The sequence below is a fragment of the Mastomys coucha genome, unplaced genomic scaffold, assembly GCF_008632895.1.
Source record: "Mastomys coucha isolate ucsf_1 unplaced genomic scaffold, UCSF_Mcou_1 pScaffold4, whole genome shotgun sequence".
Classification (NCBI taxonomy): Eukaryota; Metazoa; Chordata; class Mammalia; order Rodentia; family Muridae; genus Mastomys; species Mastomys coucha.
Genome location: NW_022196910.1, coordinates 54,461,284 through 54,473,734, shown reverse-complemented (window position 1 = coordinate 54,473,734; position 12,451 = coordinate 54,461,284). Strand labels below are relative to the sequence as shown.

Genomic DNA, 12,451 nt, shown 5'->3' with positions numbered 1-12,451 from the left:
GGGGGGGCAGGAGGAGACTACAAATGCTTTCTGTCCTCCGCTGAGCTCTGATGAGGCAGGGAAAGTGGATAAAGGGAAGGATAAATGGGGGTGTTAGCTTGCCATTCCTTATAGAAGGTGAGCTGTAAAGAGAAGGAAAGTACAATTTAGATTTGCAATAAAGGGCTGGAGAGATGGCTCAGAGGTTAAAAGCACTAGCTAGTCTCCCAGAAGTCCTGAGTTCAATTCCCAGCAACCACATGGTGGCTCATAAACATCTATAATGAGATCTGGTGTCCTCTTCTGGCCTGCAGGCAGAACAAGGTATATGTAATAAATAAATCTGAAAACTAAAAACTAAATTCTGCACCAAATAGATTCTCCTGGGGTAAAAAAATCTTAGAGCCTGTCAGAAGAGAATTTGTGAGGAAGGGGATTGAGGAAGGAGGGATAGAAGATATCCCTGGCCAGAGGCTAACCTCAGAGAAAAGGTTCAGGGTGAAGTGGGGTCCTTAATAATGGTCCAGTTCAAGACACTGGTGATCAGGGAGCGCTGTGCAGCCGGACTGCTGGCATTGATAGTGCCTTTTTAAATTTTTTATTTATTTTTATTTTACGTGCATTGGTGTTGGAGGGTGTCAGATTCCCTGGAAATGAAATTGCAGACAGTTTTGAGCTGCCATGTGGTTGCTGGGAATTGAACTCACAACCTCTGGAAGAGCAGCCAGTGCTTTTCACCACTGAGCCATCGCTCCAGCCCCCTGGTACAGACTTGTAAATAAGAAACAAAAATGTGATCCATAGCCTGGCTGGTGAAGCTGGGAGACACCTGGGAAGTTGCAGTCTGAGGGCTGTGGGAGTGAAGAATCTGAATATGCCTGAGACAAAACTGCTTTGTCTGAGGAGATAGAAGAGCTGTCCAAGAGCTCAACAGACTGGCTCATATGTCCATTAGGGACACCTGGCTATCATTAGCTGAGGTCCCCATGAATATCAGAGAGCAATTGGAAGGACAGGCATTCCTGTTTGACAAGCAGTAGTTTATAATTAGATATACATACATATGTCTATATTATATCGCATAGTTACACCTAATACATAATTATGTGATATATGAAATATTCAATAGACATGTAGTATACATATCATATGTATATTTACTTAGCACAGCCATTTCCACTGGAAACAACTACCGTCATGAAGCCAGCACAGCTCTTGGGCCGAGTTCCAGCATTGCTGAGCCAGATGCTATGATTGCTGCTGTTCTGTCTCTCTCTTTTAGGCTTTGGTCTCTGCGTGTTGGCTTCTTGGGGACTTTCTGTGTTATGGCCCATTTTATGTTTGAACTTTTTAGGAAAGTCCTAAACTTACTGCCCCTTCTGTTTAGGGATATAGCTTTATTTGGAAGTCTTCCTTATGTCCTGGAGCTCGTGATGAGCACAGAGAAGCACTAAGCTAGGGATTTCTAGATGAGGCCATGACCCCAGGAATCTTCTTGCGGTATTGCCGCTAAGCAAACTCAGACTGTATCATTGGAACAGGGTAAACTTAGAAATGGTTGACTAACTCTGACTGGCCAAGGAGAATTGGTAACAGATACAAAACCTCTTTTTACAAGATGCTTAGAATTCTCTGAAAATGTAAAGACAGGGGATTATACGGGCATATCCCTGGAGAAGTAGAACTCAGTAAATTCGATAGATAGACTAAAATAAACTTTTGCTACTTTACGGCAAGGATGATGAAAGAATACAGGTTAAGAGGCGTTAGGTATGTGTCTGCTGTTATTTAAAAGAGTCGTTCAGGCCAGCCAGTGGTGGCCCACGCCTTTAATCCTAGCACTTGGGAGGCAGAGGCACGTGGATTTCTGAGTTGGAGGCCAGCCTGGTCTACAGAGTGAGTTCCAGGACAGCCAAGGCTCCACAGAGAAGAAACCCTGTCTTGAAAAACCAAAAAACCAAAAAACCAAAACCAAAAAAAAAAAGGCATTCAGCTATTCTATTTTCTGGGAGGGGGTGTGGAGTGCTCTAGAATTACAAACCCTGCCAGCCTAAACGCAGCTGTCATATAATAAATGTGTTTGCTGTGTATGGGGAGTTTCTGGAGGGCTTCTAGGAATTTGGCAAGAATTTGATGTTGGGCTAGGACAAGGAAGTAGGCTAAAGATGAATACAGCTGAGGAATGTGTTCTTTGTATCTTGCTAAGACTCTGAATGCAGTGCTTTGTTTGTTCCTTGGCTACTTTGTTTGTTCCTCTGCTACTTTGTTTATGCCTTAGGACGGACCATATTCTTTGTATGTACCTAGAATGAAATAAATACAGACTGGAGGGCTGGAGAGATGGCTCAGCGGGTAAGAACACTGACTGCTCTTCCCAAGGTCCTGAGTTCAGATCCCAGCAACCACATGGTGGCTCACAATCATCCGTAGTACATCTGAAGACAACTACAGTGAATTATGCCGGTGTGAGCAGGCCAGAGCTAGCGGGGCTGGCAGAGGTTCTGAGTCCAATTCCCAGCAGCCACACACATGATGGCTCATGGCCATCTGTACAGCTATAGTATACTCATACACATAAAATAAATAAAATAAATCTTTTTTTTTTTTTTAAAAAAAAAGCAGACTGGAAAAAAAAATAAACCCACTCCTGCCTCCTAACTTGCTAGGGTCATACCATGATGTTGTCTAATTGTCTTTTTTCTTTTCTTTCCTTTTCTTTTCTCCTCACTCCCTCCCTGGCGACCCTTTTGACTGACTTGGTCAGCTGTGTCAGGAAAATTCTTTAGATTCTCTGAATTGGAATTATAGGGTTAATAATAGAAATAAAATTTGTTCTATTTGCACTTTCTAATTATGACTAAACCTGTAACCCCAGATATGTAATGAAAAACCAAACACATGTCCGGAGACAAAATGATATAATCTGATAATCTGAGCTTCTTTTTTTTTTTTTTTTTTTTTTTTTTTTTTTTTTTTTTTTGAGGCAGGGTCTTTCTGTATAGCCCTGGATGTCCTGGAACTCACTTTGTAGACCAGGCTGGCCTCAAACTCAGAAATTGCCTGCCTCTGCCTCCCAAGTGCTAGGATTAAAGGCCTGCACCATCACACCCGGCTCTGTACTTCTTAGATAATCATTTGTCTGTCTTTGTTCTGTGAAACCTGTATAAATAAAGAAGCAACCTGATTGCTAGTCAGGCAGAGGTGCAAAATTTCCCTGACCACAATACCTGATTCTCTCCTCCTTCCTCATTTCCTCTTGGGAAAACTCTGTCACCCTGGGACTGGCCCCTGGCATTTACTTACTTAGACTTTTGGAGATGGAGACAGGCTCGCTTTGTGTAGCGTTGGGTGGCCTGAACCTCACTTTGTGGAACAGGCTTGAAGTCATAGAGATCTGCCTTGCTATGATTCCTGTGTCTCATGAGACAGGAACATGCCAGTGAATGCAAATGGCTAAATGGTTAGACTGATAAGTTATTCCCTGCTGGTTAAAATGAACCAGTTTGAGCTAGATTAAAATATGTATAAAGGCAAGTTTATACATAGGAAAGAAGCTGCACTTGCGTGGGCAAGTTCACTGGCCCCAAGGAAGAAAGCCAGGGATGTCATCATGGGAAGGGAGACCGGAAAGAGAATTTTTTAAAATGTATTTATTTTATGTATATGACTGCTCAGTCTGCATGTACACTTGTGTGCCAGAAGAGGGCATCAGACCCCTTATAGATGATTGTGGGTCACCATGTGGTTAGTGGGAATTGAACTCAGGATCTTTGGAAGAGTAGCCAGTGTTCTTAACTGCTAAGCCAAGGAGAATATTTATAAGCATTGCCTGTCAATAAAAAACCCAGTGGCCAATGAGTAGAGGCAGGAAATGGGAGGTGGGACACTGGCAGGAAGTGAGAAGATTCTGGGAAATAGTGAGAGAATCAAAGGAGATGCTGTGTGTGTGTGTGTGTGTGTGTGTGTGTGTGTGTGTGTGTGTATGTGTATGTGTGTGTGAAAGGGGGGCACAAAAGAAGCAGGTTGAAGTAGAGGTAACCAACCATGTGGAAGACATAAAATAGTTTGAATGGGTTAAATAAGTTATGAGCTAGTCAGGGAGTGAGCTGAAGGTGTGGCCAAGGCATTTATTATTAAATAATTAGTCTCAGAGTCGTCATTCTAGTAGGAGGGTCTGGGAAAGAGAAAAAATGGATTTTGATTTTTTTTTTTTATAGGAGACAGAGGTGAGGAAAAGGGGGGAAGAAGAAGAGGAGCAAGGCGGGGGGAGGCACCAAAATATCTGGACTACACAGGAAAACGCGCCTGGGGAAGGACAGCCCAGCCCTGGAGAGTTCAGGGCTGGAGGCAGGGACTCAAGGATGCAGGTGGAACCTGGAGGCCACCTGGAGTGCCTGAAAAAGGCACTTCAACCCTGGGTCGCAGGGTCTGAAACCAAACAGGACTAATGTGTAAATTGGGCTTATAAAGTGCTAAAGCACTGGGCAGTGGCGGTGCGTGCCTTTGATCCCAGCACTTGGGAGGCAGAAGCAGGTGGATTTCTGAGTTCGAGGCCAGCCTGGTCTACAGAGTGAGTTCCAGGACAGCCAGGGCTACACAGAGAAACCCTGTCTGGAAAACAAACAAACAAACAAACAAAGTGCTAAAGCAACTTTTTAAGGAAGAGAGGAAAGGAGTTGCAGCATTTAATCCTGGCACGTGGGAAACAGAAGCAAATGGATTTCTGTGAGTTCAAGGCCAACCTGGTCTACATAGAGAACTCCAGACCATCTAGTGAGATCTATTTCAAAAAGGGTTGGGGGTGGGGGTGGGGGAGTAGACAAAGGGGTTTGGTATCTTAGAGTTTTACTGCTGTGAGCAGACACCATGGCCAAGGCAGCTCTTATGAGGACCACAGTTAGTTGGGGCTGGCTTGCAAGTTCAGAGGTTCAGTCCATTATCATCAAGGAGGGAGCATGGCAGTGCCCAGGCAGGCATGGTGCAGGAAGACTGGCTCTTAGGCAGCTAGGACTAGGGTCTTAAAGCCCATGTGCAGAATGACACATTTCCTCCACCAAGGCCATACCTCCAAATAGTGTCACCCAAGCATATTCAAACCACCACATTCGCCTTTGTCACTTAGGGAAATGTAGCTAGATTTGTGTGGGGAGAAAACGGATCAGAAGCCGAAGTCAGCACTGCAAGTCTCTAAAGGTATAAAACCGAGCAGCGGCTTACCAGAAGATGCACTCTAGGTGTTTGCTAAGCCTGGGACCCCTACAGCAGCCAGATGTGGCCACAGTGCTGGAGAGCCAGCTCTGGTCACAGACATGGCAGCAGCAGACCTCCAGGATGAGGTCAGATGGCTCATGGCAAAGGACTGGATTGTGAGGGGCTACGTGGAGAAATGTTCTTCATCAACACTGTTATACCCAGCACTGCCATTTTGTTTATTTTATTTTTCTTTTTTGAGACAGGGTTTCTCTGTGTAACCCTGGCTGTCCTGGACCTCACTCTGTAGACCAGGCTGGCCTTGAACTCACAGTACCTGCCTCTGCCTCCCAAGTGCTGGGATTAAAGGTGTATGCTACCACTGCCCGGCTCAGCACTGCCATTTTGAGGAAGATATGTTCATGATACACTGGTCCTTGTTAACATATTTGAAGTATCTCCTTAGCCACCTAAGACCAACTGGTATCCTCAGAACAGATGGTGGTGGGCCTTCAGAGATCTTGCCTACTCTCTTTAGATAGACTCAGTTATGTAACACTACCTATGAGCATGGTACAGATCTATCTGCAAAGGCATCTCAGAAGAGTTAAAGCCGCAGTGAGGGAACTCAAGGAAAGTATCGTGCATGGGTGGTGTCTTGGTAAGGTTACTACTACTGTTGTGACAAAACGCCATGACCAGAAGCAGCTTGGGGGAAAGGGTCATCTGGCTTACATATCCTGAATCACAGTCCACTGTGGGAAGCCAAGGCAAGAGCTCAAACCAGGCAGAGAGGCAGGCAGAAACCGAGAGGCAGAAAACTCATGACCTTCACAAGAGCAATCGGTGCTCTTACCCACTGAGCCATCTCACTAGCTCCTCAGTCTGCTTTCTTATAGAATCAGGACCACTAGGTCAGGGATGATACCACCTACCATGGGCTGGGTCCTCACCCATCAATCGTCAATTAGGAAAATGCCTTACTGGGCTGGTGAGATGGCTCAGCGGTTAAGAGCACTGACTGCTCTTCCAAAGGTCCTAATTTCAAATCCCAGCAACCACATGGTGGCTCACAACCATCCATAATGAGATCTGACCCCCTCTTCTGGTGTGTCTGAAGATAACTACAGTGTACTTACATATAACAATAAATAAATCTTTCAAAAAAAATTAAAAGAAAAGAAAAGAAAAGAAAATACCTTACAGGCCTGCCTATAGCCTGGTATTGTGGAGGCATTTTCTCAATTGAAGTTCCAGCCTCTCAGATGATTCTACCTTGTGTCAAATTGAAATGAAATCAACCAGCATGGGTAGAAAAGGATGTTCTCAGAATCAATAAGGTTATTGAATAATATTATAAGGTTATTGAATAATATCTCAGTGATAGCAGTAAACTTAGGCCAAACTTAAATGCCAGAAGTAGACAGCAAGATCCTACTATTGGAGACACTGAATTCTTTGTCTCTAGGGCACAGGGAAGCCCAGCTAGGACTGATCGGGATGTGTCTTCCTGGCCAGCTGGCTTTCACAGTGCCAAAAGATACTATGCATTCTCTGGGGTACTTCTTACCAACAATTCTGATCAGTGATGGATCTGTATTCTATGTCACCAACATACCAGGGAATTAAGCTTTGACGCTGTAAGCTAGACAACGATCTGCGGCAGCAGCTTCCGCCTTCTCAGAGGGCGATTTCCCTTTCCCTAGTGGCCACTGAAGAGAGCCAGGAGACCAAGCTTTGAGACTGCTGAAGTGGCCCAATGCTCAGTGGTAAATGGGGGAAATCCACACATCTGTACCATCCCTTCCAAGACTCAGGCAATATCCCAGAAAAGAGGGAAGAAAGGATCGAAGAGTCCGAGGAAGGATGGGGTGTTGTGTAACGATTTCCTTAAGTTCATAAAACTTACAAGATTCAGGGATCACAGAGAGTTCTGATGTCTCCAGCTGCTCAAACGGTTGTATAAGCCTTTAACAAGAGCTTCAGGAGAGGCGACTCTTCTGTTGAGCTGCTGCAAAGGGGGCAGGAGAGGAGAGATGAGGCTTCATCTGGGATGGGCCTTCTGGGGACAGGAGAGGAGAGATGTGGCTTCACCGGGGATGGGCCTCCAGTGACACAGCTTGCTTGGAGTCATTTATACTCCTGTAGATAACTCTTCACTCCAGCTCCTTCCATCTGTTGTCTATATCTCACCAGTAAAGTCACACAGCAGGGCATATCCTTCCCTTCCCCTTTCGGACAAATGATGGACCTCTTTTCTCTGGACTTATTTATGTTTTTTTGAGACAGGATCTTACTGTGTATCTCTGGCTAGCCTAGAACTCCCTATGTAGACCAGGCTGGACTTGAACTCACAGATCCACCTGACTCTGCTTCTGTGTGCTGGAACTGAAGGTGTACGTTTCTACCACGTGCACAGCTGAATTTATATATTTTTTAAAGATTTATTTATTATTATATGTGAGTATACTGTAGCTGTCTTCAGACACACCAGAAAAGGGCATCAGATCCCATTACAGGTGGTTGTGAGCCATCATGCATCATGTGGTTGCTGGGATTTGAACTCAGGACTTTCGGAATAGCAGTCAGTGCTCTTACCTGCTGAGCCATCTCGCCAGCCCCCTGAACTTATATTCTTACTGCTGACTCTCCAGAAGCAAGCTGCAACTTCCTGTCCTGGGACTAGCTAACCCCTGCTCTTTCAGTGTTTCTAGAGTTGTCCTCTGTCAGGATGTGCCCAATGCACCTAACCTCACTGACCAAGCCAGCTCAGTCAGCCAACTGGGTATGGAGGGAGGGAGTGAAGACAAAAGAAAAAGACAAGTAGACAATATTATAACATGACTCCAGCCAGTGCTGAGGCTGGAGCGGGTTTACCTTAATCCAGCCTGCTTTTATACCATTCTAAGTACATGAAAAGAATAAGGTCAGTTCTAAGGCATAAACAATGTAGTTAAGGAACAAAGCATAAACCCAGATCCCTTGATGATTCTTGTATTCAGAGTCTTAATAAGACCCATCAAGATACAAGGAACATGCAGGGGCGGTGCTGGCACACGCTCTTAATCTCAGCACTTGGGAGACAGAGGCAGATGGATTTCTGAGTTCGAGGCCAGCCTGGTCTACAGAGTGAGTTCCAGGACAGCCAGGGTTACACAGAAAAACCAAAAAAAAAAAAAAAAAAAGGTACAAAGAACACATTCCTCAGCTGTATTCACTTTGAGCCTACTTTCTTGTCCTAGCCCAATGTCAAATTCTTGCCAAATTCCTAGAAGGCAACCCCCAAAACTCTCTACACCCCACCTTTTCTCTCTCTGTGTCTATGGTTTCTTTAGTGTCTACTTGTCCTTTCTTCATCCGCACCTCAAGTCAGGTTTCAGGTTTCCAGGACCGAGCTGTGCAGGATGAGACAGCATCCCTGGCACTGGAGTCACAGGTGGTTGTGAGCCGCTGTGTGGATGCTCGGAACTGAACCCAGGTTGCCTGGAAGAGCTGTTAGTGTTCTTAACTGTTGAGCCATCTCTCTAGCTCTATTTTAACTAAAAAATATTACATTTATCTATTGTGTATGTGTGGGTAGGTGTGGGAGACCGGTCAGTGGACCCTCACTCCGTAGGTACTCTCAGACTGGAGATTATTGAGTACCTGTGAATACAAGCGGGTGAGAGAGAAACAAAGACATGGACACCAGCCGATCTCCCACAGGTAGGCCCATGTATGTGGAGGTCAGAAGACGACCTGTGGGGGTTGGTCTCTCCTTCTGTCATGGAGGTTCTGGGGGTGGGGCTTGGGTCATCAGGCTTGGCTGCCCAAGCGCTTACACAGAAGCACCTCAACAGTGCTACAGCAGCCTCTTTTGTGGCGCTCTGTCCCAGTGCTCTGCTCTCGGTCCTTTGCTTGTTCTGAGGACATTGGGCCCATATGTCCAGTCCCCTGGAGGTGCCCTTTTCCAGTCACCACAACCTCTTGGTGTCGCCGCCTGGGACTTTCCGTATCCTCCTTTCTTTCAAAGCTCACACCCTCAGTGAATTTTCCAAATTGACCTTGAGCTGTTTTTATTTAGTCATGTGCTTCTTTATTTATTGTGGAACTGGGGACTGAGCCCAGGTTTTGTATATGCTAGCCAAACCCTGTAGCACTGAGGGACACTTCTGGCCTCAAACTGTGAGTCCATAGATGACATTTCCTTTTCACTGCTCACCATCAGTACACAAATTTTGGCAATATTCATCATCCACCATCCATTCATGTGCTGAATAAGCACACTAGCAGTATAAAGCAAAGGGGTCCCCCCCTCCGCGCCCACCTCCTGCCCGTCTCTAACATTATGTCTTTACACACTTGCTTTGAGCTCACAGTCATCTCACTATCTACAACCTACCCAAACTAGGCTCCTTTTGGTCTTCATCTTTGTGCGCTGTTCTCTGCCTAGGAAGCTTTATAACAACTTGCTCTGAACTTACCTTTCTATTTATTTATTTTGTTTTTTCCAGACAAGGTTTCTTTGTGTCCTGGAACTTGCTCTGTAAACCAGCCTGGCCTGGAACTCAAAGATCTGCTTCCCTCTGCCTCCCAGAGTGCATGCACCATCAAACCCAGTTGGATTTAGCTCTCTATACTTAGTAGAGAGGCTGGCTCTGCCTCCTCAGCTGCTGCACTGTCACCTGGCCCCGTTGCCTCTTGGAAGGCACCCTGACCAATTATACTTCCCTTTATGATTATCACTGTCCTGCACACAACTTTAGCATGGTCCTTATCTTTTTTTAGATTTATTTATTCTGTATATGTGAGTACACTGTCTTCAGACAGACCAGAAGAGGGCGTCAGATCCCATTACAGATGGTTGTGAGCCACCATGTGGTTGCTGGGAATTGAACTCAGGACCTCTGGAAGAGCAGTCGGTGCTCTTAACTGCTGAGCCACCTCTCCAGCCTCCCAGTCCTTATTTCTTAATACTGCAGCAGCCTTCTCCTTGGCTAGTCCGTGTCTTTAATCTTTTAATTCCTTTAGGATGGAATTTTTCCTTTGCTTCAACCAGAGGAGATTCAGCCTCAAAAAAACGGTAGTGGCTTCAAATTATGTCTTCAGTAAATACTTGTTGAATAGATGAATTAATGAATAAACTCATAAGAAACTTGGGGCCATGACCAAAAATTTCATATACCCAGGAGATGAAGAGATGACTTAACAGTTAAGAGCACTAGCTGCTCTTCCAGAGGACCATGTTTGACTCCCAGCACCCACATGGTGGCCCACAACTATCCACAACTCCAGTTCGGAGGATCCGACACCCTCCTCTGCCCTCCGGGGCACTGCACTTACATCGTGACAGCCAAACACCTATATCCATAAAGCAATTAAATATATATTTAAATTTGCCATGTCCCTTACTTTACAACCCTAACTTCATGGAGGACCAATCCACACTTCCGTAATACCCATGCTTGGTATGAAAATGAGGCAGGGGAATAGCAAGTTTGAAGCCAGCCTGGACTAGGCAAGGAGACCGGTTTCAAATAGAGCCTTGGTGTTTTTGGAGTCTCTGGACAGAGCTCACCCACCAGAAACTGGACAGAACCGGAAGCGACGGAAGCACCGCCCTGCTCAGCGACAAGCCCGCATCCCAGTGAGCGCAGCCCGCGCCAGGTGACCGCCGCGCGGCCGAGGGGGCGGAGCCAGCTCGCCGGGGCCCGCCCCGCTCGCGCGCCGGAGGGCGGGCCTCCGGTCACGTGACGACCGCGCAGGTGAGCACCGCTTCCGGGTCGGGCTTCGGAGTCGCGACCAGCTCCCGCTCCCACTCGCTCGGGTGCGCGGGAGACCATGGCGTCCTCCTCCGTCCCTCCCGCTACCGCACCCGCGGCAGCTGGAGGCCCCGGCCCGGGATTCGGCTTCGCCTCCAAAACCAAGAAGAAGCATTTCGTGCAGCAGAAAGTGAAGGTGTTCCGGGCCGCAGACCCGCTGGTGGGCGTGTTCCTGTGGGGCGTCGCCCACTCGGTAAGAACCGGTCGGGACCCCGGCCGCCGCCCCTCGGCCTGAGCGTCTCCGGGGTCCTCGCGCTGCCGCCGCTCCCCCGCCCGGCCTGGTTCCCAGCGCACCCTTCCCGGGTGTCCCCTGGGCTGGCTTCTGGTGTAGACTCTTGTCTCTCCCCCTACCCTTTACTCCTCCCCTAGAGTTCCATCTTCTCCACCTGAAATCCAGCTCTGTTCCTTGACTCCTTCCTGTCAGCGCCAGCCCCAGGCTACAGGGACTGGCCAGGATCCGGCTGCAGCCAGAGGGACATTAAGGGGAGTGGCTCCGAAGGGTTGTTGGTGCGACAGTGCGTGAAGCGTGTCTGGGTACTACTGCCTGGCCGAAGAAGTCGTTTGATTTCCTCTCTACCTTTCTTTCGAGCCCCAGTCCTTGACTTTGGAGCCTTGGCTTTTTCTGGGAATGTCTCTAGGCTCTTTGGACCTTCTAACCCTGCTTACCATTTCCAGAGATTCAGCATTTCAGAGAAGTTATCCCACTCTGACCCTAGGGATGCGCTCACTGAGGTCGAAATGAATGTGTCTTTAGGCTTAGTTTTGTCCCCAGTGTTGGCTGGAGTGATGGTGTTTGGTATAAATAGAGTCATCTGTGACCAGGGAAAGGCTGAGGAACAGTGGTCGAGAGGACGAAACGTGCAGCTAAGACCCATGGGCCCAGCGCACCTCCTGGCCTGAGGGTATATGGTGGAGGAGCCGCCAAAGCTAGTGAGGCATAGCTGGTGTTCTCCTTCCTTAGATCAGGAGTAGGAGGCATGCGGTGATCTTGAGCTTGACAAGGACTATTTTGGTTATCAACTTCTTTGGGTTGTAGACATGATGTGTTGTGGAGGTGTAAGGGCGTGAGGAAGAATGTCATGTTCTTATTTTCTGATTGGAACATCACTGGTGGTCAGTTAGCTCCTTTCTGCCTTGGCTGGTCTCTCAGGATATTATCTTTAGTGAGGATTCCACTTAAGGCACTTGCTCTGGGTAAGACTAATAGTGATAAGGCTGCCCTGGTACCTTCCAGGTGACTTGCCCACCCCTGTGGAACACGCACATACAGGGGAGGGGGGTGTCCTCTGGTAAGAACTGGAGGAATTACCTACACTCACTTTCCAGCCAGCACACATGTACCCCAAGTGTGCAGAACAGAGAAACTCCTTGAACATATGTCTTAGTGATGATTCAGCGTGCTGAGCAGGTGGTGAGGAGCGGGCAGGAAAAGCTGAATTTTAGCCTGGGAATCATGTAGGTTTTTTTTTTTTTTTTTTTTT

At 47.1% G+C, this 12,451-nt stretch overlaps 1 protein-coding gene and 1 long non-coding RNA gene across 4 annotated transcripts in view; one reads left to right on the top strand and one right to left on the bottom strand.

Annotated features, from left to right (window-relative positions):
* Positions 1-6: 6 nt before the first annotated feature.
* Positions 7-10,836, bottom strand: LOC116075900. 2 transcript variants are annotated; one of them, XR_004112757.1, is made up of 3 exons: positions 10,731-10,836; positions 7,079-7,180; positions 7-122 (listed from the first exon to the last, which is right to left on the bottom strand). It is a non-coding gene; the product is annotated as an uncharacterized LOC116075900 (long non-coding RNA). The 2 variants fall into 2 exon arrangements; XR_004112756.1 differs by having other exon boundaries at positions 7,079-7,231; positions 10,731-10,826.
* Positions 10,837-10,882: 46 nt separating this feature from the next.
* Positions 10,883-12,451, top strand: part of Pip4k2c (phosphatidylinositol-5-phosphate 4-kinase type 2 gamma) — a 15,164-nt gene continuing 13,595 nt past the window's right edge. The window contains exon 1 of one of the 2 annotated variants that reach the window (XM_031349388.1): positions 10,883-11,163. In XM_031349388.1, the coding sequence (XP_031205248.1) occupies positions 10,990-11,163 (174 nt within the window). In that variant the 5' untranslated portion in view covers positions 10,883-10,989. Of the gene's footprint in view, positions 11,164-11,226; positions 11,454-12,451 lie in introns of those variants that run through there. The other variant, XM_031349389.1, reaches the window with a different exon arrangement.